Source organism: Chiloscyllium plagiosum, chromosome 30 (assembly GCF_004010195.1).
Source record: "Chiloscyllium plagiosum isolate BGI_BamShark_2017 chromosome 30, ASM401019v2, whole genome shotgun sequence".
NCBI lineage: Eukaryota > Metazoa > Chordata > Chondrichthyes > Orectolobiformes > Hemiscylliidae > Chiloscyllium > Chiloscyllium plagiosum.
The window spans coordinates 23,854,750-23,878,721 of NC_057739.1; the positions used below are offsets into that span (position 1 = coordinate 23,854,750).

The 23,972-nt window shown below is 40.0% G+C and overlaps 1 protein-coding gene across 2 annotated transcripts in view; it reads left to right on the forward strand.

The window, feature by feature from the left end:
- The window catches only part of lhx6a (LIM homeobox 6a), a 59,828-nt gene extending 37,849 nt beyond the window's left edge, over nt 1-21,979 (forward strand). For both annotated transcript variants that reach the window (XM_043720108.1, XM_043720107.1), the window contains 4 exons: nt 6,922-7,022; nt 7,801-7,896; nt 18,869-19,043; nt 21,443-21,979. In XM_043720108.1, coding sequence (XP_043576043.1) covers nt 6,922-7,022; nt 7,801-7,896; nt 18,869-19,043; nt 21,443-21,522 — 452 coding nt within the window. In that variant the 3' untranslated portion in view covers nt 21,523-21,979. The remainder of the gene's footprint in view (nt 1-6,921; nt 7,023-7,800; nt 7,897-18,868; nt 19,044-21,442) is intronic.
- Nucleotides 21,980-23,972: the final 1,993 nt, after the last annotated feature.

Consider the following 23,972-nt stretch of genomic DNA (forward strand, 5'->3'; position numbering starts at 1 on the left):
TCCAAATTATCATTTCTAGAAGCTTCGCCACTTTCAAAATTAAGTTAACTGTCCTGAATTTTCTGTGTGTATCTTTTATTACCAAAAATAAGACTTTTTCCATGCTTTTAAAGTCGCACCATTCAATGAGTCAGCTAGCCAAACAGGCCTGTTCAGTGCCATGTACCTGTGGTACAATATGTAGTAAGATTGAAAAAGCAGTAATTTAGAAACAAGGAACAGGATTGGGCCATTGAACTTATCAAACTTATTTTGTCTTGGGAGTAAACTCATTGTTGATTTGTATCTTACCTGCCTTGATCTGTAATTCTTAATTCATCTATATCTATATTTAGGTTTGACATTTTCAACTAATTTGCAGCTTTCTGTGGGAAACAGAGTTCAAAATTTCATTACATGTTGTGTGAAGTACTTTTTAACATAATCATGGTCAGCAGCGGCTGCCCCTTGATTCAAGGATGGTGCCTACTCAGGGTTGTATATTTCTGTTATCGGTCATCATGTCATATCATCCTGAATGGTTTAGGTCCAATTTTAAAGCTACATTCCGGATTTACCTGTATACAAAAATAATGTAACCCTGCTTTCAATTCTTTTGATAACCTTAGATATCTCAATTAGCTAAAGGGAAAAGAAGCCAAGTCTATTCTAGTTCATGTTAGTCTCAGTATAAGTTTATGAATCAGGGCTGCATCCTTACATAATAGTACAGGAAATGAACCAGATTTCAGGAGGCTATCCATTAAGTTGAGAAAGTAAAAATGATCTTACAGTGAGAATCAGTGAGAAATTGTAGAGTTCAGACTGGTTGATTTACTGAGTTATTTTGAATTGGTTACAAACAAAATGTTTAAAAACATATAATTATAAGCCCCTGGGAAGGCTCTGTGATTATGAGTTAAGTTGGGAACAGGGCAAGTCTGCATCTCAAGCACAAACTAGTGCTGCAGAGACATTATGAAGATAACAGATCTTCAGTTTTGCTCAACACTCAATAACCAAAAAAGTGTAAGTTTAGATACAGCGCGTTCAGCCTCTCAAATTTGTTTTCCATTCTTTTTGATCATAGTTGATCTATACTTAACTTTACCCACCCATGTTTGGTCCATATTGCTTGATGTCATTACCTGACAAAAAATTGATTGAACTGTCTCTTGTAAATTTCAATTGACACGGCATGTAGCCTCGGATTGGGATGGGTGGGGATTTGGGCTCTGAAAGAGCTTGCTAGATTTTAAGTACCTTTTCTGTAAATTGTTTCACTTCTCATTTCACTCCTCAATCTTGTCCCACTAATTTCAAGATTGCATTCTCTTGCTCTAGCTTTCTTTACCAGAGGAAATTGTTTTTTCATATCTCTTTCTGTAATTTTAAACACAAACACATGGAGGCTAGTAAGCTAAAGGAAAGTAAACCTATGGACAGTCATCAGCTGTCCCTCAGTTTGAAGATGAGGTCTACTCAGGGTCATGGATTTCTGCAGTGAGTCCTCATGTCACAGTACAGGCTGGTTCTCAACCTGCAGATCTTTGGGTACATGGGACAGAATGTCCCATGAGGTCGTGTGGTCCAGAGTGCAGGATTTGCTTTGTTCTTCTCTGTCACTCTTCTGCCTCATAATTACTTAGAGATTAGCAACATGTACCATCTCCAGGATGCACTACAGCAATCAACTATGACAGCATCTTTCAAATCTATGACCACTTCCATTTAGAAGGACAAGGGTGGCAAATATAAAGCCAATCACCATCCAGAGTTGGAAATATATTGCCATTTCTTTACTATCACTTGTTCAAAGTCCCTGAACTCCCCTCTTGTGTGCACCATATGGACTGCAGCAATTCAAGAAGTTAGCACACTGCCATCTTCTCCTTGGCAGTCAGGGACTGGCAATAAATGGTGTCAACAATGGACCCTTTTGTTAACATCCAGAACATTAATTGTTCCTTGCTTTAGTGATGAGGTGCTGTTGTGAAGTAGCAGACAGGTATTGAAGATATATTGAGCATATGATGGAAAATTGAGCTAGACCAGGATGTGCTAAATCTGTATCTTCTGTGATCCAATTGTTTAAACATGACTTTCTAAAGCTAGGCCTGAATTGAGTATGGGACCTCCAGAAACAGAAGATTTTGCTGAATCCAAGTGCATCACTAAATAATACCAAATGTAATTTTTCTGTGAATCTACAGGACAGCCAATTCTACTATTACATTGATAGAAGAGTTTTAATGACTGCACAAAATATGATACTTTTAAAAAAAAAAATAGAAAACAACCTTTGAAGACCAATAATATAAAATCTGTGATGCCCAAATACAGCTTGTATCTCAAGGTGATTAGCTTGGAGGGGGTGATGAAACAAAGGTTAACTATGGAACTACCAAGGGCCAGGAGCCAGTACAGAGGAGGCACTATGAAATATAACTTTCCTTTGATGGGTGCCAGTTGGTCGAGAATATTGTTCTGTTGAATGTAGTTCAATGCTTAGTACAAATGTGGAACATAATGTTGTCCCTCCCTCTGAGCCAGGAGCCCTGGGTTCAAGTGCCACCTACCCAAGACCCAAGAGACGACATCTCTGAACAGGATGGTTAAAAATGTCTAGAACTTGACACCTGAATAGTCAGATAGAGGCAAAAGCAATTGGAGGTTGGCATTCATTTGGTAGGCTGCTTGAACACCAAAGCAATGGGGAATCTGCCAAGGCAACCTCGTTAGCATTGCAAACATTTGGTGTGACACAGGGAGCAGGAGGAGATGAAGGGGGCCCACAGTGCACAGTGACACCCGTATATCCCACTCCAGAAGGGAATATGGTCTCCAATTCCCAGCTTTCTCTCAATCCAACTTCAAACTGGATAAAGAGTCACTCCGTACTCGAAACATTTACATTGTTTTCTCCCCACAGATGCTAACCTTTCTGTATTAAAAACCCAAAGAACCGCAGATGCTGTAAATCAGAAATTAAAACAAGTTGCTGGAAAAGCTCAGCAGGTCTGGCAGCATCTGTGCAGAGAAATCAGAGTTAATGTTTCCGGTCGAACAACCCTTCCTCAGAACTGATGCTAGCTGGGAAAATGTTGGTTTATGTGCAGAAGATGTGGAGTGGGTGGGGTGTAAGGAGTAGAGCCCAGAGAGAGAGAAGAACAGTTGGACAAAGGTTTCCGTTTTTCTTTCAAGCTGACAGGACCATTCAGCGAATTGCACTCTTCCAGCACCACTAATCCAGATTTATAACATCAGACGTAAATGGCTGGTGGAAATAACATGGGGACTTCAGAGGAAGTAGAAATGGAGCATGGATTTCTGAAAGTTGGGTGGCACAGTCGAGTGCTTTGTGGATTATTCGGGATGGTTTGTCGCTGGCAGTGTTGATTTGGTTTTCACAATCAGCATGGAGCCTGTCAATGCAGATTCCATGATGAGAGAGGTTTGAGCGCTGTCTGGTGAGAGGCTACAACCCACTGCATTCATTTCCCATCGCAGAGCAGTGATTGATTTTGTATTGAGGCTGCAGCATTACGGATTGCTTCAGGCGGGTCTATACACGGTTCTTCATTTCCCCAGTATGGTTGGAGGAGGGTAAAAGTTGACAATGGCCCAGCAAAAGGAAAGAATCTCTGGTAACACTGACAGCGAACACATTCTGAACACTTAGCTGCACGGATAACGAGACCCAAAAACTCATTAGAAACAGAAACAATTCTTGCTTCATTCACCTGAATGTATCTTATTTCTGACTTGTGTATGAGACAACCTGCAGGATTATAACACTTTCCTTAGAGAATATGAACTTGCAGCCTGACTAAAGCTTCCTCAAATGTTTCTCAAATGTTGTTACAAAATAAATATTTAATTTAAAAAACAAAACATTAGTTTGAATCGATAGAAACGTCACTCGACATAGAGAGATTTGAACAGAAGGAAAAAGCAAAGGTTAAGGAATGAGCTGTAACCTGATAAATTTAGGTATCTGACTGACTTTGCGCACGCCTGACAAAGTCCGACCCTGCGTTTCTATCCTGGTTGTCACTTTCACGGCACAACACCCTTTTCAACACAACCCCCACCCCCCACCCCCCCCCCCCCCCCGCCCCGTCGCCAGTATTAACCAAAAACATCAAATGGAAACTCTCACACTGATCCAACTCACCTTCCCCTCTGAGGGAGTCAGGTCAGTGAAGCTTATTAAATGATGAGTCGCTGTCACTTGATTCATAATTATTGGGCTTGTCTACTTCATGCTTTACATGAACTAATTGCAGCAATATAAACGATTTATTTCAATAAACCATTTACAAATGTCTGTTCAATACCACTATACAAGTTTTACATGAACCTTTTTCTACAATATCTTGAAAGTGGAGTCGCAGGTAGATAGGATAGTGAAGAAGGTGTTTGGTATGCTTTCCTTTATTGGTCAGAGTATTGAGTACAGGAGTCGGGAGGTCATGTTGCGGCTGTACAGGACATTGGTTAGGCCACTGTTGGAATAATGCGTGCAATTCTGGTCTTCCTATTAAAGATGTTGTTAAACTTGAAAGGGTTCAGAGAAGATTTACAAGGATGTTGCCAGAGTTGGAGGATCTGAGCTCTGGGGAGAGGCTGATCAGGCTGGGGCTGTTTTCCCTGGAACGTCAGAGGCTGAGGGGTGACCTTATAGAGGTTTACAAAATCATGAGGGGCATGGATAGGGTAAATAGACAAAGTCTTTTCCCTGGGGTGGGGGGAGTCCAGAACAAGAGGGCATAGGTTTAGGGTGAGAGGGGAAAGATATAAAAGAGACCTACAGGGCAACTTTTTCATGCAGAGTGTGGTATGTGTATGGAATGAGCTGCCAGAGGAAGTGTTGGAGGCTGGTACCATTGCAACATTTAAGAGGCATTTGGATGGGTATATGAATAGGAAGGGTTTGGAGGGATATGGGCCAGGTGCCGGCAGGTGGTACTAGATTGGGTTGGGATATCAGGTCAGCATGGACGGGTTGGACCGAAGGGTCTGTTTCCATGCTATACACCTCTATAACTCTATGACTCTATATTGCAATAATTAAATCATGTGTTTTAACAGCTAATGTGTTTGACACAATGCCAGTCATGCTTGGTTTATACAGGAATAATATTCCTCTTTTAAAGGTGCAAAACAAACAGGTTAGAATAAACCCCTTGTATTTTCCTACATTCTGACCCTTCGACAGTGCAGAGGCTGTAAAACGCTGAGCTGTGCTGAATGCACTATAAATAAAAGTCTCTTCAGCATTTTCAAAGTTGGTTTGAAACATGAAGGGAGTACATCAGATTTTAAACTTGAAATAATGGCTGAATCTGTGGTTGAGCTGTTTGATTTTTCACATGACACTGTTGCAGATGGTGAAACATAGAAAAAAGAAGATGCAGTAGGCCATTTGGCCCCACAAGCCTCCTCTAACATTCAATGTGATCATCTAATTTAACAGCTTGTTCCAGCTCTTCTACTTTATCCTTGGATCACTTTAGCTCAAGTACTAAATCCAATTCCTTTTAGAAATCAAACAGAGAACAGTACAGCAAGGGAACAGACCCTTCAGCCCAGTAATACACCAGTTTGTGATCTCTTCTTAGCCTTTTGTCTCTACATAGTCCATGTCCCTATATTCCCTGCCTATTCACATATGTCAAGATGCCACTTGAATGTTGCTATTGCTTCCACCTCCTCCACTTCCTCTGGCAGCACATTCCAGGCAATTCCCGCCCTCTAGTTTAAAACAAAACTTACCTCTCACATCTCCTTTAAACTGACCCCTATTTACCTTAAACCAATGTTCCCTAGTAACTGACATTTCCACTTTTGGGGGAAAAAGATTCTGGCCATCCATTCTATCCATGCCTCTTATAATTTTGTAAGTAAATCAAGTTTGTTCAATCATTCCTCATATCCAATGTGGACGACTGAATCAAATGTTTGAACTGAATTCCACAGGGTCACCTGTCTTTGGGTGAGGAAATCTCCTGACATCTCAGTCCTAAATGATTTACCTCATATCCTCAGACTGTGATCCTTGGGTCTGGGAACCTGCCATTGGGAACACCCTGTGTAGTCCTGTTAGAATATTTTAGGTTATAGGACAATGCAAATGATCACAATTAGACAAGAAGAAATGCTGGATATGGTTTACTTGCTACTCATCTATTTGCATGAGTGACTTCGCCTCCTGTTCCTTGTAGGTACACTTCTCATTTTCTGTTATTACCTCAGTTACTCAATTTATTGGCCCCTTAATAAAGGAGCCTAGACATCCCAGCAGATTTGTAAATTCTGGTTGTGGTGTTGTTGGAACCATCTTGCTTTGTTCTTCTTTGAGGTTCTTGGAGGCAGTTTTGGAGATCCCATTTGATACTGACCCTTTTCTAGAAGTCAAGGCAAAGAAAATTCACTGCAGACAGGGGACAATTCAACAAGATCAGACTGTGGTAGGTGTTGGGGATGTTGAGTTTTACTGGAGGAAGCAATGTTATCCCACTCTGGACCCTTTATTCACTCTTAATACCTGCTTTTAGTGCTCTTCAATCACTAACTAACTCCAACGTTACTTTTATAGGAAGTACAGAATTATTTGTACAATACATTTCAAACACATGGCAAACCAATTCCTGTTTATAGAAAATAAATTAGCTTGAAAAGTAACGATCATACCAATGACTATTCGTACAGTATTCAAATACAAACAAAGTATTGCAGATGCTGGATATTGGAAATAAAAGCAAAAAGTGCCAGAGAAAGTCAGCATGTGTTGAAAGAGAAATAGAGTTTATGATTAAAGTCCATATGAAATTTCTTTCTGCACAATATTTAGCTTTGCAATTGTACACATCCTATCTGTTTGTGTATTACATGATGACCTATCATGTCTATATACATCTTTCATATTTTTGAATGCAGGTAATGGGCTAACCTTGGAGGGAGCAGTACCTTCAGACCAAGACAGTCATCCGAAACCAGCCAAGAGAGCACGGACGTCATTTACTGCAGAGCAATTACAGGTAGCATTGCGGCAGGGATCCCCGTCAGTCTTACAACATGACAATCCATTTAAGATCAGGCACTTCCCATTTATATTGCCGTTTTTATTCCTGAACCCTATGTTTTGAATACCACAGCTGCCCTTTTGAGAGAAGCATAGGATAACAAGCCAGACCAATAAAAGTTCTCTCTCAAAGTCACTCATTAAATGTTATGGTGTTTTTCCATTTCAATCATATTACATCTAATATTCCTATTGTTATATTAACTTTGCACTCTGTGTTGTAAATTGTTTCTGCCTTCATTCTGCCCACTCCATTCATTTATTAATTCCCTGTATAAGATAACAAGCCTGTAGGCTGAAACAGAAACCTGAAGTGCTTGGCACAGTTGCCAGATTCTATATAGAAAGGCATATTCCTGGCAAGTAAGCTATCATTAGAGTAAGACAGTCGTGAAAAATTATTTATAAATACCGTCTTTATTTTTGAAAGAGCACTGATTTACTAAAGGGACTCCTGGCCCAAGATGATCAAAATCAAAGAGTGTCAAGTGTATGCAAAATGATCAGAATTACTCTTCTCAGGCCATTTCAAATTTTGGATTCTAATCCATCATAGCAACATCCTGTTACAAAATGTAGATCTCATGACAGTTGCTACATTTTTATCACCTTGTCAATTACTTTATTTACCTTTTACTAGATAAGAATTGATGTCAAGTAGGAGACACTGTCTTACAAACCTTACCTTGCACTTTGCCTTTGCTGACAGTACCTTTCACACTCTCTGTGTACAGGTGATGCAGGCACAGTTTGCACAAGACAATAATCCTGATGCACAAACACTTCAGAAGCTTGCAGATATGACTGGTTTGAGCAGGCGTGTTATCCAGGTATGAATACTTATAACATAATGAAGAATGTACAGACATTTCGAAATTAGGTAGCTGCAGAATTGACACACCATTGAATATCTCTTATATCAAAGAATAAGTATTTTTCTTTTGGATTAATCATTCATTAAGAATGACAAGATATAATGAAATGATAATTGTTGACCATTTTTATTTGGACACTTTTATTGTGAATGCCAACAGGTGGAAGAATGAATACACATGGACAGGAACAGTGTTTCAGTGTGATGTCACTATTCAGCGATGAAATGGCAGTAACAGTTTACCGTCACAAATATGGCAATGGCAACAGAATCAAACTGGGATTATACACACTGCTTCTGATCATATACACTTCTGAAAGATTATGCCGAACTGAGGCATTTTTTTCTCTAAGCAGCAACTTTCTCCCCTGCCTCCACCCCAGACTGAATTAACACAAGATCATGGCTGGCAGCATGAGAAGTGGCTGAGCCAGCATGGGAGATTGGTCATTGCTTTTCTGTGACAGTCCACACACGCACTGGTGCTGACATCACTGTGCAGCTCATGCGGACATGCATCCTGAACTATCTCCACCTGCTGACATCACTGCCCCTGCCTGCTCATGGTTCGATGGCCATTGTATCAACCATTTTATTAACTATTTTAGTATTCAGAATAATTACTGTGTTTTTATTTTGTGGTTCTATGATCTAGCAGGGTTATAGATACAGCGAGTTCCCAGAATTTGCTTCATTCTATTATTTTGGCTGCTGGGGGTGGTTTTCATTACAGAAGACATTGAAAGTGGACATTAATAATCTTTCCTGTGGGAACATTTCATAGTAAGAGGATAGTTAAGAGGGTAAAAGCGAGGACTGCAGATGCTGGAAATCAGAGTCTAGATTAGAGTGGTGCTGGAAAAGCACAGCAGGTCAGGCAGCATCCAAGGAGCAGGAAAATCAGCGTTTTTGCCCAAAACGTTGATTTTTCTGCCTCTCGAATGCTGCCTGACCTGCTGTGCTTTTCCAGCACCACTCTAATCTAGATAGTTAAGGGGGTTGCAACATGGTAGGTGGGTTCATACTACATTCCCTCCTCCACCCTGATTAATACTATGGAGAAAAGGCTCATGGAAAGGCTCCTGTCCCATCGTCAATTATGGCTCTCGAACGGACAATTAGTGCTCAGATAATGTTTTCCAACTGAAAAACCATGGCTCCAACATGCAGAATATTTCCTTTGCTTGAGCCTCCCCAAACTCGAAAAGCATGCTTTAAACTCTTAAAATCCAGTGAACACCATCCTAACTCATGTAATCTCTCCATATACTTCAACTATCGAGTCAATATGTTATTCTAGTGAATCTGTGCTGCGCATCTTCCTGGGGTATGGTTCTTAGTCTACTCACAGTGCTCAAAGTTTGAACCAAGCAGAACTATCTATAATTTTAACATAACTTCTATTCACTCGCTAGTTAGCTGTTAATTTGATTATTGTCTATACCCAGTACATGACATTTTAACAATCATGTACATGGACCCCAAGTCTTTATCATTGTTAGATCTTCATTATTTTAGGAAATAGTTCTGTTTTTAGGTGCAAAGTGGATGGCCTCACATTTATTTACATTGAAATCTATTTATCATGGATTTTGCCCATTTGCTCAGTTTATTAGCTCAATGTAGTAGCTCTCAAGTACGTTCCTGAGAATGCCACCTATGTTCATCGTATTGGCAAACTTGGATATGTCGGGTTTTTTAAGCCATTACCTAAGCTTTCAGTAAACTTGTAAATTATTGAGGCCCCAACACAGGCCAGTACTGTTCACCACCAGTTACATACAGACAATGAGAACATCTGCCCATTATCTCTATCCTGTCTCCTGCTGATCACACAATTTTCCAAAGCGATTGATAACTTGCCTTCAATTTCGTGAGCTTCAAATTTAGCTGATCACCTTTTATGTGAGATATTATCAAATGCCTTCTGGAAATGCCTTCTACAAATAACATCCGTAGACATTCCTCAAACATTACTTTGGTGACCACTTCAAAAATTTCTATTAGTTTGTCAGTTGTGACCCACCATTTGGCAGGAGAGTCAGCCTTAGAATGGAGATAAGGAGAAATGTTTTTAGCCAGACAGTGGTGAATCTGTGGAATGTATTGCCACAGAAGGCTGTGGAGACCATATCATTGAGTATATTTAAAACAGAGATAGATAACTTCTAAATTGCCAAGGGGATCAAAGGTTACAGGGAGAAAGTGGGAAATTGGGGTTGAAAAACCTATCAGCCATGACTGAATGGCAGGGCAGACTCGATGGGCCAAATGGCCTAATTTCTGCTCTTTTGTCTTATGGTTTTATGGTTTACAAATTCATGCTGGCTCTGTTTGAGAAGGTGTTCAGTCAGTCTATCTTTGATAATAAACCCCAGCATTTCCTGACAACAGATACTTTATTAACTGGGCAAGAATTCTATGATTCTCCCTCTCACCTTTCTTAAATAGCAGAGTGGCATAGGCAGGGTGAGGTTTTAGAAGCCACTGTATCACCAAACCATTCAATGTAAATTCTATTGCTCAAAAACTTCGGTCAATATGTTTCATAATATTATACAAACTAACAATTTGTTTAATAAAATCATAAGATGCACAATGTAAATCAGCTAACATCAATTCTGAAATCAGAATTGATTTAAATTGAAAATATAATTTTAATTCTGTCATTTCAAACTAATTTGCAATGCAACATCTATGTGATGGTTTTATAATAAAACCATAATCATTACTGCATAGAGTCCATTAATATGAGTTGAATGAAAGTCAAGAGTAATATAAATGTTCTGGCTCCATATTAAGTATGACTTGTGATTCATACTCATAAAATGCAAGAAATATTCTAAATATGGCGATAATATTGGAATGATCTCACTCAATCTGCATATATTGGCATGGATTTACAGAGTACCTGACTTGGCAATAGTGTTATATACATCTTAAGATGTGGATCATTATAACTCAGAAATGCCCTTGGTACTCATGTTGATCAGTTCACAGTTGCTCAGTGTGATGTTTTTTATCACCTGATTCCTGTCTTGTGCAATCTTCATACGCCTGAGACATGAACACTTATTATTGCTCCACTATTGCGTATTTTATATTTTTGGGAATTTTTTAAAAACAATTTTCCATCAGTATTAACATTTTCAGATTACGTGGAATGTTGTGTAAGTGAAAACATGTTTCATTGGAGTATAATGTAAAATGATCAGGGTTGGAAAATTCCACTTGTCAAACAATCGGAGTTCAGTTACCTTCCAGTCTTGGATGAACTAAGAATCAAAGCAGGTTCCAGTGCAATGAGTTCATCCCTCTTTGTTGTCTGGTTCTGAGCTTTGCCATATTTGATTCATGTGGTCCATGACTGCTCTTCTGTATCTAAATTGTCCTGTATTCCCAAAACATAGTTTGTTCTTCTTAGGATCTGTTTTCTTTCCAGTTCAGTCCATATTATTGGTGAACTGCGAGTTGATTTATGTCAAATTCAGACAGATCTTCCAAAGTGACAAATATTGAAAAGGAAAATTTCAGCCCGGAAGAAATTACACATCTCCAGATTCCAAGAGTAACTTTCATCACCTTACAGAATTTGGCTTTCATGATGAAAATGATGGAACACAGACACCCACTGGCAGCCAAGATGCAGGGAGGGGTTCCAATGTAATTTGCTTGTTGATATCATTCTATCTGTTTTCCATATGTCTGACAATAATTGCCACCTCGATTGTGTAGCAACAATCTTTACCTTGAATTATAGTAGAGTGGTACTGAGGTGTTGATATGTTGAGGAGTTTAAATCCAGACATTTTATTATAAATGTTATTTCCTGCTATCCAAATCAGACATTCTGCTTTGAAATGATAATTTTTAGATTCACTATTCTGAATTTCAGATTCATTCCTCAATGGTGCAATCAGTGTTCACTAATATGAGGCATTTTAAACTAAAGTAAAAGCCATGAATGCACTTAACCGGAACATTAAGATATTGTGGTTGTTTAAAGCTAACCCTGGTTGACACTATAATACTGAAGAAGATAAAAACGAACAGACCTGAATCACAGTAATTTGAACTCAGATGTGGCTGTGAACTTCAACCCTTGCTCCCTATGACTCTGCCAGCACATCCAGTAAGAAGATAAGTTTTGGAGATTGGATGTTTCATGTTAAATCCCTGATCTCTACTAGTTAGCTGAGTTGCACTGAGGTAGGAATTCCCCAACTGGCATCAGCACCCTGGCTTAGGTAGAGGTAAATCAATCCCTGTGCTTGTTAGTTTTCCAGTGATTTTTGATGAGAACGTGTATTAATGTAGTAACTGTACTCAAACTGCCCAGATCCAATTGATTGAATAACAATTTCTGAAAGAAGCTAAACATTAAATTTGACAAATGGAATTTGATGATACCACAGGGGCAAGACTGGCACAATAGCTTTCCCACAGGACTGAATAGGGAAAGGATCTGCCAAGAAATTGAGTCCCAAACAGATTCTTTATATTTCCTTGGGGCCAGGAGTAATAGCACCCCATTAAGTCACCTCTGCTACAGACTTCCCCATCTCCCTTCTGTCACAAAACCCTCTCAAGAACCCCTTCCCCTTACCATGGATATGAAAACTTCCTGAGCCTAACAGCTGTCCCTTGTCAATTTTTCTCCACCAGGAGGTGGACTGGTATCACGTTATTGAAGCCCAGGAAGCAAAATCACCTGGGCAGGTTTCAGAATTGCTTGGCAGCCTTCGGTCTTGTGTGGTGATGTGCTGGTCAATTCCATGTTAAGCATCAGCTAGTGTGGCTCATAAGCCTTGCATGACACTTGCTGCTGCATTTCCTATAGAGGAAGGCAATGGGCTGGGAAGGTGGAGCAAGATTCACATTTTTGGATAACTGGAATCTCTTCTGGGGTAGGAGTGACCTGTACAAGACAAACAGATTTCACATGAATTGGAAGGGAACTACAATACTGGCAGGGAGATTTGCTGGAGCTGCTCAGGAGAGTTTAAATTAGTAAAGTTGTTGGGGGGGGGGGTGGTGGTGGTGAGGGGGGTGGTGGGGACGTGGTGAAATCCAGGGAGATAGCGAGGAAAGAGATCAATCTGAGACTGGTACAATTGAGAAAAGAAGTGAGTCAAACAGTCAGGGCAGGCAGGAACAGAGCAGTGAACAAGGGAGGACTGATAAATTAAACTGTATTTATTTCAATGCAAGAGGTCTAACAGGGAAGGCAGATGAACTCAAGGCATGGTTAGGAACATGGGACTGGGATATCATAGCAATTACTGATTACTCAGGGATGGATAAGACTGGCAGCTTAATGTTCCAGGTTACAAATGCAACAGGAAGGACAGAAAGGGAGGCAAGAGAGGAGGGGGAGTGGCGTTTTTGATAAGGGATAGCATTACAGCTGTGCTGAGGGAGGATATTCTTGGAAATACATCCGAGGAAGTTATTTGGGTGGAACTGAGAAATAAGAAAGGGATGATCACCTTATTGGGATTGTATTATAGACCCCCTAATAGTCAGCAGGAAATTGAAAAACAAGTTTGTAAGGAGATCTCAGTTATCTGTAAGAATAATAGGGTAGTTATGTTCGGGGATTTTAACTTTCCAAATATAGACTGGGACTGCCATAGTGTTAAAGGTTTAGATGGAAAGGAACTTGTTAAGTGTGAACAAGAAAATTTGCTGATTCAATATGTGGATGTAACTACTAGAGAAGGTGCAAAACTCTTTTATCTCAAGAGGGTTGGAATGTAAAAGCAGCGATGTGCTACTGAGACTGTATAAAGCTCGGGTTAGGCCCCATATAGAATACTGTGTTCAGTTTTACGCCACAAACTTCAGGAAGGACATAGTGGCACTGGACCGTGTCCAGTGTAGATTCACATGGATGATCCCTAGAATGGTAGGCCGAACATATGATGAATGGCTGAGGATCCTGGGATTGTATTCATGAGAGTTTAGAGGTTGAGGGGAGATCTAATAGAAACTTATAAGATAATGCATGGCTTAGAAAAGGCAGATGCTGGGAATTTGTTTCCATCAGGCGGGGATACTAGGACCTGTTTGCACAGCCTTAGAATTAGAGAGGGTTAATTTAAAATGGAAATGAGGAGACATTTCTTCAGTCAGAGAGTGGTGGGCCTCCGGAATTCATTGCCATGGAGCACAGTGGAGGCCGGGACATTAAATGTCTTCAAGGCAGAGATTGATAAATTAGTAATCTCGCAAGGAATTAAGGGATATGGGGAGAGTGTGGGTAAGTGGTGTTGAAATGGCCATCAGCCATGATTGAATGGCAGAGTGGACTCGATGGGCCAAATGGCCTTATTTCCACTCCTACATCTTATGATCTTAAAACTTGGCACCCTCTTGGGAAATAAGGCAGGGCAGGTGACTGAGGTGTCAGTGGAGGAGCACTTTGGGGCCAGCGACTATAATTCTATTAGTTTTAAAATAATGATGGAAAAGGATAGACTAGATCGAACAGTTGAAGTTCTAAATTGGAGGAAGGCCAACTTTGACGGTATTAGGCAAGAACTTTCAAAAGCTGATTGGGGGCAGATGTTCGCAGGTGAAGGGCTGGCTGAAAAATGGGAAGCCTTCAGAAATGAGATTACAAGAGTCCAGAGACAGTATATTCCTGTCAGGGTGAAAGGAAAGGCTGGTAGGTGCAGGGAATCCTGGATGACTAAAGAAGTTGAGTATTTGGTTAAGAAAAAGAAGGAAGAATATGTCAGGTATAGACAAAATAGATCAAATGAATTCTTAGGGTATAAAGGCAGAAGGAGTATACTTAAAGAGGGAAATCAGGAGGGCAAAAAGGAGACATGAGACAAAAAGGAAGATAGCAAATGTGGTTCTCTTGTTCAAAAAGGGTAATAGAGACAACCCTGGTAATTACAGATCAGTGAGTCTCACTTCAGTTGTTGGTCAAGTGTTGGAAAAGGTTATAGATTTATAACCATCTAGAAAAGAATAATCTGATCAGGGACAGTCAGAACGGTTTTGTGAAGAGTAGGTCGTGCCTAATGAATCTTATTGAGTTTTTGACAAAGTGACCAAACAGGTAGATGAGAGTAAACCGGTTGATGTGGTGTATATGGATTTCAGCAAGGTGTTCGTTACGATTCCCCACAGTAGGCTATTAGACAAAATGCAGAGGAATGGGATTGTGGGAGACACTGCAGTTTGGATCAGTAATTGGCTTGCTGAAAGAAAACAGAGGGTTGTAGTTGATGGAACATGTTCATCTTGGTGTCCAGTTACTAGCGGCGTCCCGCAAGGGTCGGTGTTGGGTTCACTGCTGTTCATCATTTTTATAAATGACCTGGATGAGGGCTTAGAAGGGTGGGTTAGTAAATTTGTGGATGGCACTAAGGTCGGTGGAGTTGTGGATAGTGACGAAGGATGTAATAGGTTGCAGAGAGACATAGATAGGACGCAGAGCTGGGCTGAGAGGTGGCAAATGGAGTTTAATGTGGACAAGTGTGAGGTGATGCACTTTAGACGGAGTAATTGGAATGCAAAGTACTGCACTAATGGTAAGATTCTTGGGAGTGCAGATGAGCAGAGAGATCTTGGTGTCCATGTATACAGATCCCTGAAAGTTGCCACCCAGATTGACAGGGTTGTTAAGAAGGCATACAGTGTTTTGGCCTTTATTAATAGAGGGATTGAGTTCTGGAACCAGGAGGTTATGCTGCAGCTGTACAAAGCTCTGGTACGGCCACACTTGGAGTATTGTGTACAGTTCTGGTCACCGCATTATAAGAAGAATGTGGAAGCTTTGGAAAGGGTGCAGAGGAGATTTACTAGGATGTTGCCTGGTATGGAAGGAATGTCTTACGAGGAAAGGCTGAGGGCCTTGAGGCTGTTCTCGTTAGAGAGAAGAAGATTGAGAGGTGACTTAATAGAGACATACAAGATAATCAGAGGGTTAGATAGGGTGGACAGGGAGAGCCTTTTTCCAAGTATGGGAATGGCAAACACGAGGGGACACAACTTTAAAGTGAGGGGAGATAGGTATAAGACAGATGTCAGAGGTACTTTCTTTACTCAAAGAGTAGTAAGGGTATGGAATGCTTTGCCTGCAACGGTAGTAGATTCACCAAGTTTAAGTGCATTTAAGTCATCATTGGACAGGCATATGGACGTACATGGAATAATCTAAGGGGGATGGGCTTCAGATTAGTATGACAGGGCGGCGCAACATCAAGGGCCGAAGGGCCTGTACTGCGCTGAAATGTTCTATGTTCTATAACTTTGGCAAATAGAGTTAAGGAGAGTCCAAAGAGTTTTTACAAATACCATTAAGGACAAAAGGGTAACTAGGGAGAGAATAGGGCCCCTCAAAGATCAGCAAGTTTTGTGAGGAGCCACAGGAGATGGAGGAAGATATTAAACGAGTATTTTGCATCAGTGTTTATGGTATAAAAGAACATGGAAGAAGTAGAATGTCAGGAACTAGAAGGTGGCATCTTGAAAAATGTCCATATTACAGAGGAGGAGGTGCTGGATGTCTTGAAACAGATAAAAATGGATACATTCTCAGGTAAATGATAAATGATCAGGTGTACCTCAGAACTCTGTAGGAAGTTAGGGAAGTGATTGCTGTGCCCATTGCTGAGACATTTGTATTATTGATAGTCACAGGTGAGGTGCCGGAAGACTGGAGGTTGGCTACCGTGGTGCCACTGTTTAAGAAAGGTGATAAGGACAAGCCAGGGAACTATAGACCAGTGTGCCTGACGGCGGTGGTGGGCAAGTTGTTGGAGGGAATCCTGAGGGACAGGATGTACATATATTTGGAAAAGCAAGGAGTGATTAGGGATAGTCAACATGACTTTGTGTGTGGGAAATCACATCTCACAAACTTGATTGAGTTTTTTGAAGCAGTAGCAAAGAAGATTGATGAGGGCAGAGTGGTGGACATGATCTATATGGACTTCAGTAAGGCTTTTGACAAGTTTCCCCATGGGAGACTGGTTAGCAAGGTTAGATCTCATGGAATGCAGGGAGAACTAGCCATTTGGATAGAGAACTGACTCAAAGGTAGAAGACAGAGGGTGGAGGGTTGTTTTTCAGACTGGAGGCCTGTGACCAATGGATAGGTGCTGGGTAAACCACTTTTTGTCATTTATATAAATGATTTGGATGTGAGCATAAGAGGTATAGTAAGTAAGTTTGCAGATGACACCAAAATTGGAGGTGTAGTGAACAGCGAAGAAGGTTACCTCAGATTATAACGGGATCTTGATCAGATGGGTCAATGGGCTGAGGAGTGGCAGGTGGAGTTTAATTTAGATAAATGCAAGGTGCTGTATTTTGGGAAAGCAAATCATAGCAGGACTTATACACTTAATGGCAAGGTCCTCGGGAGTGTTATTGAACAAAGAGACCTTGGAGTGCAGTTTCATAGCTCCTTGAAAGTGGGGTCGCAGGTAGGATAGTGAAGAAGGCGATTGGTATGCTTACATTTAATGGTCACTGTATTGAGTACAGGAGTTGGGAGGTCATGTTGCAGCTGTACAGGACATCGGTTAGGCCATTTTTGGAATATTGCTTGCAATTCTGGTCAGGGTAGGGTTCAGAAAAGATTTACAAAGATGTTGCCAGGGTTGGAGGATCTTAGCTATAGGGAGAGGCTGAACAGGCTGGGGCTGTTTTCCCTGGAGCATCAAAGGCTGAGGGGTGACCTTATAGAGGTTTATCAAATCATGAGGGGCATGAATAGGATAAATGGACAAAGTGTCTTCCCAGGTGGGGGAGTCCAGAACTTGAGGGCATAGGTTTAGGGTGAGAGGTGAAAGATATAAAAGCGACCTAGAGGGCAACGTTTTCACGCAGAGGGTGGTACGTGTATGGAATGAGCTGCCAGAGGAAGTGGTGGTGGCTAGTACAATTGCAACATTTAAAAAGGCATCTGGATGGGTTTATGGATAAGAAGGGTTTGGATGGATATGGGTTGGGTGCTGGTAGGTGGGACTAAATTGGGTTGGGATATCTGGTCAGCATGGACGAGTTGGACCAAAGGGTGTGTTTCCGTGTTGTACATCTCTATGACTCTCTGACTATGACTGGCCTCTGCTTGCTCTGGAAAGCTGAGTTTTCCATTTCTATTGCCTCTTCCGATGCTCTTTGGAGATCATGACCATTAGTGACTGTCTTTCAGTTGTCAGTGCTGATGTCAATCTTCATATTTCATTTGCAGGTGTCCCTGTAACTGAAGTATGGACATGCAGGAGGTCATGACTCAGTGGCTAGATCACTAGAAAGAAAGTCTTTGGGCATATGGGTGTCATTTGTTCGATGAACATAGCCAAATCAGTGCAAATGTTATTGACTTTGTGATGAACGTATTCTGATGGAATTGATAAGCTCTAGGACCTCTGAGTCGATGACTGTGTCCTGCCATGATATGCCCATGTATTTGCAGCAATAAGTTGATTTCCAACTCTTTTGCATCCACCTGTCCAAAGTTAAACACTGCAGTCACAAAAAGGACATGTGCATTGAACTGCAGTGGTCAGCCTGGGTTTCCTTAATTTACTCTTTGCCCATCTGGAGATCAAAATTGTATGTTACATGGCTGTACAAAATTATAATTCCCCTCTATTCTGTTTATACATAGTAGAATCACCCACCACTGAAGGAAGCTATTGAACCCTCTGAGTATGCACTGGTCCTCCTTATTATGAATAAACTCCTACCGATTGCTTTGAGCATACGCCTATGTTGTGTTTGTATTTATACTTGGTAACTAATTTATTTATATCTTCACGACTCAATGCGGTATTTTAGATGGCTCTTAAGTTTGTGTGAACTTTATACTTTTGTGCAGTTGAAAAGACTTCTGATCATTCAGCTCCATTGAAGCTTTTACCATGGGGTACCATGATGGAATGTATCTGTTGCTATTGTAGGTCTGGTTTCAAAACTGCAGAGCACGACACAAAAAGCATACTCCACAACATGCAGTAGGTCAACCAGGTCCCCCTCGGTCACGCCTTCCTCCGTCCCTATCAGAGGACATTCATTACCAAGCTTTCAGTCACCATGAGCGGACCAGGATGGTGGCACTTCATGGTTATGTGGAAAGTAAGTAGACGTGTTACATCCTGTTCCCCTTTATTTGAATAATATTTTAATGACCTTCTTATCCTGTTATGTGGAATTCTGCGTATGTGTAAAATATTGGTGATAAATACAATATTTATCAGATAACACAATTAAAGCCAAGTTGTGTTCTACTGAATTGAGCACCCTGAGTGCCGGAGATGATTTTGGTTAATCTAGGCCCTGATGCCAACATGGAAAGGAGCCATTAACCTTAGATCTGTTACCTGACACCAGAGAGTTTAGTTAGATGGAAAGATGCAAAACTGTAACTCTTGAAAGACAAAGAGTATGTGGTAGTCGTTGACAGCATGTGGGATATTAATTGGCACTGGAATGTAAATCTGAAGCACTACTTCACAGTAAATTATAGTAGGCTAACATTAATGGAAATGATACAGGGAATAAGTTATTTACACAGTGACCACCATTTGAAATGTTGGAGAATTTAGGGTTGTAGAATAAATATGAAAAAACTTGATTCATTTTCCAAGATCCAGGTGGAAGATATGTGGATTGGGAGCTCTTGATTATTTTCTGAAATGTGTGAACTAAGATGGGCCCAATAGCATTCATCATGAGTAGTTGTTTGGTGATATGAATTGCCACAGAATTGGTTTTTAAGCAATTTCATTGAATTTTTCATTTATACACCATTTATATATAGTGATATCACTGAAGTTAACTTTACAACACAATAGTGTGTGCTAAGTAGAAAGTTAAATTTTTTCAGACCATCTCCAACCAGTTTATACACTTGTTATACTATTAATTGGAAGTGAACTTATTTATAGTTACTGTTTTTCTCTGGTTTGTAATTAACATCATTAATTCCTATCGACTGTCCAGCAACTGAAATAGATTCTCCCAGACTTGTGGAGTTTAGAATCATGTTGACACAAATCTGGGAAGCAATTGTCTTGAATTTTTCTTTAGCCTGAGACAGTTTGAACTAATGTGTAATGAAAGCTTTTCATTCTTTTCAAAAAAGAGGCACTTTGTTTCTTAGAATACAAACACACTGAGTTTCATTACTTCATTTAAAGTAACAAAGGAATTTCACATACAAGGTTTGACCCAGATTTTCAACTTAATGTCTAGCAGGTTAATAGTGAATCAGAATGGGAACCTTAGTGATCACTCAGTTTACATGTTCATTAATATTTGACATGCATCTCAGTGCAAATGGTTGACACCTTACTTTGTGCTTGTAATCCCTCATTCTAACTTCTCACTCAGTGAAATGGCTTCTCAGCACCTATTCTGTCAAGTCATAGAGTCATAGAGCTGTACAGCATTGAATCAGATCTTTTGGTCCAACTCGATAATGCCAACCAGATATCCTAAATTAATCTAATCCCATTTGCCAGTATTTGGCCCATATCTCTCTAGACCCTTCCTATTCATGTACACATCCAGATGCCTTTTAAATGCTGCAATTATACCTGCTTTCACCACTTCCTCTGGTAACTCATTCCATACATGCAGACCTTGGCTATTCACTCCTCAAGATTTTATAAACTTCTATAAGGTCACCCGTCAGCTTTCGACACTCCTGGGAAAGTAGCTCCAACCTAATCAGCCTCTCCCTATGGCTCAATCCATCCAATCCTGGCAATATCCTTAAAAATGTTTTCTGAACCTTTCAAGTTTCGCAACATCCTTTCTATAGCAGGGAGACCAGAATTGAGTGCAGTATTCCAAAAGTGGCCTCATGTCCCATACAGCCTCAACATGACCTCCCAACTCCTATACCCAATGCACTGACCAATAAAGGAAAGCATACCAAATGCCTTCTTCACTATCCTACCTACCTGTGACTCCACTTTTAAGGAACTATGAACCTGCATTCCAAGGTCTCTTTGTTCAGCAGCACTCCCCAGGGCCTTACCATCAAGTGTATAAGCCTGCCTGGATCCTCTGAATTTTCTGCATTTCATAGCACAGTCCTTTCATTCCATAAAATCAATTTACTTTACTTTGCATTCACTCTAATGCAAGTATATACTTCCTTATGTGAGGTGATCAATGTGTATACAATTATCCTGAAATGGACTTACTGAAGTACTGCATAATTGCAGCAAGAGCTCTTTTGTCTTATATGCCAGCGTCCTTGGAATAAAAGCTGAAATACCAATTTTCTACATAATTGCTTTTTGTACATATATGTTAATTTTGTGCTTCATGTGCGAGGACACCCAAATTCCTATGACTACCAACATTAATCTTTCATGAACTAGTCTCTCATCTTTTAAAATCATTAACTGTGATTATCTTGTCCCTATATCAATGATATCATACTTTTACCATGTAAATTCTTCTGCAGTGCTAATGTGCTATATTCAAATGTATTGCTATATTTGCTCTCCTCTTGTTTTTAGGCCATCCATTTTCAGTATTGACAACACAGTCTATTCCACACCAAGCTTTGGCTCTGCCACAATTGCCAATCAGCCGTTGATCCCTCCACCGAAAACAGTCATTGAAGAACAGATGGCATTCATGGATCGTGTGACAAGCAAAAATTTAATTCATAAATCCCACTTGTGTAATTTCTAAGTCATGTACTAAGTTGCGATGACCTATCTACATCCTGTTCACATGGCTTGGTTTTCTAACTGTACTAAATTCAATTCATTATATAAGGAAACAAGATTAGAAAATGCTGGAAATACTCTCAGCCAACAGGACCTCTGCAGACAACAGACAAATTACCCTTTTAGGCGTGGACCCTTTGCCAGACTTGTTTTCCAGCATTTATAGTATTTTGCTCTTTGTTCATTGTCTAAAGACCATTTCACTAATCCGAAGGCTGGACCTTTTGATTTTGTCAGGATAAGGACCGACCTCAATGATAAAACAATGTTTTCGTCATTTTGTTTCTAGTGACAGTATTAATGTTTTTTCTACACCAGAGGTGGTTAAAGCAGCTACTTTGACCAATCACCTCTGCATTGTATCGGTAACATTTGGCCTGAGGTGAAATGACTTTGAACTTTGTTTCACTTCCTTTTTCTTTATTGACAAAGCAGTATGAAGAGGCATTCTGCATTGTAGCTCATGCCTCCCAATATTAGCAACAACTGGTCATCTTTAAACATCTCGGTCTAACATCACTCAATGTGGATGGTTCACTGGTACTGCATTTCTTGGATTGGTATTTTTCAGATCCCAAAATCACTTGCAAAATAATAACTGGCATTGCTTCGACTCAAGTCATGGACAAAGTACTCCAGTCCATGTTAAAAAGATTCATACCTTTGGGGCTCTATTTTGGGTGATTTTTTTCAAAATGATTTGCAAATGAAAACTTCCCCATCCCTTTCCGTTATTGTACCTCTTACAGATCAGCCAGTCCATATCAACAGTGAGTTTACTCACTGCATGGAGAACACATTACCCTGCAGCAACAGTATGGTGCCACTTTGAATACCTCACACAGTAATATAATTTTGTTGACTTCAGTTTTCAAAATGAATTTTAGTAAGCTGTTAAAATATGTCTGTGTTTTAAACAAGATAAATAATGGGGCTTGTTAGCTCAGAAAAATAGGTAACTATCAGAGAATAGGCCCAGCTTTTGGGTTCATGAGTTGCACATGGCTCTCAGTGGTTTACTATGGCTTAATCTTAGTAAGCTACAAACTCATACCAATAATTAAAGTCTAGTTACAACCAATAATGTCCAGTTCAGCTCAGCTAAAATTTGGGTTACTTAATGTTTGAAATAGAAACTCAGCAAAAACTAATCTTCCTTATCCATCATATTGCATTTAAACAAAACATTTGATTGTGTCCCAGACCAGTTCAGCTACAATCACTGGCTGGAATTTGTTGTACAAAATGTTCTTTTCATGTGACATGAATAAATGATGTCTCAGAGGAAAAGGAAGCCTACATTAGCTGTCTTCATTTGTTCAAATAATGATTGAAGAAATATGATGCAGAATGTCCAATGTGATCATTATAAAACTATCAGATAGATCAAACTGGGTTGTCTTTGTAAATGGGATTGTTGGCTTAATGGGAATGATTAAAACACTTGGTGAGGCTGACCTTCCAGTGCAGTTTATTAATTTTGATACTGGGATAAACAGACCAAAGGCATTTATGTTTGATCCCGAGCTGCACTGATTTGGTGATCTCAGCCATAGTAACAGAAGGTCCTCTGTGATTTTCTCAATTGATCAAAGTTAGGGAGGGTATATATTTGTGAAAGATTCTGCTCTCCGCTGCTATGTTGTGACCTGTGCTGGGCAAGTGTGCAAGAGTGGACAGAATACTTGCAATATCAAATAGCCTGAACTCGGGCATTCTTTCTAGAGTCACAAATTAAAATTCATCACTTGGGTGATTGAACCATACCCCATTAAGTGTCAGGGCTTTCATGAGAGGAGTAAAGAAATGGGACTGAATCAGTTGAAAACTGAAACATTTAAGTAAGTGATACTTTTCTCTGATGCCAGAAACAAATTAATATTGCTTGCCAACTCTCTGTGAAGCATATGATAAATACAAGAGAAATGGCCAGAGATCAAAACTGAATATTTATTGCCAATTTTAGTTCACATAAATAGTTCTTGCCTAATTTATCAATATTCTCCTTCTCGGTTCACATGGGTAATCAATCTCATTTGTTTCTAGATGCAGCTTACTGTGGCTCTGCACTAATGTAGCCAGAGCTTGCCAGATCTTGGGACCTGTTTGCTAGTAATGTAAGAGTAAAAGTAACAAGAATATGAACCAGTGAATGATAAGATGAGATTTACATTTTTAAAATTTCAAAAAATTATTTTATTTCTCAACAAAAAGAGGGTATCATTCTACTTAAGATAAGCATGCACAAATTGGATTTAGTTAACTTCAGTGTAACTACACAGTATAGCAGAGTCTCTCTCGCTCTTTTCAGGAT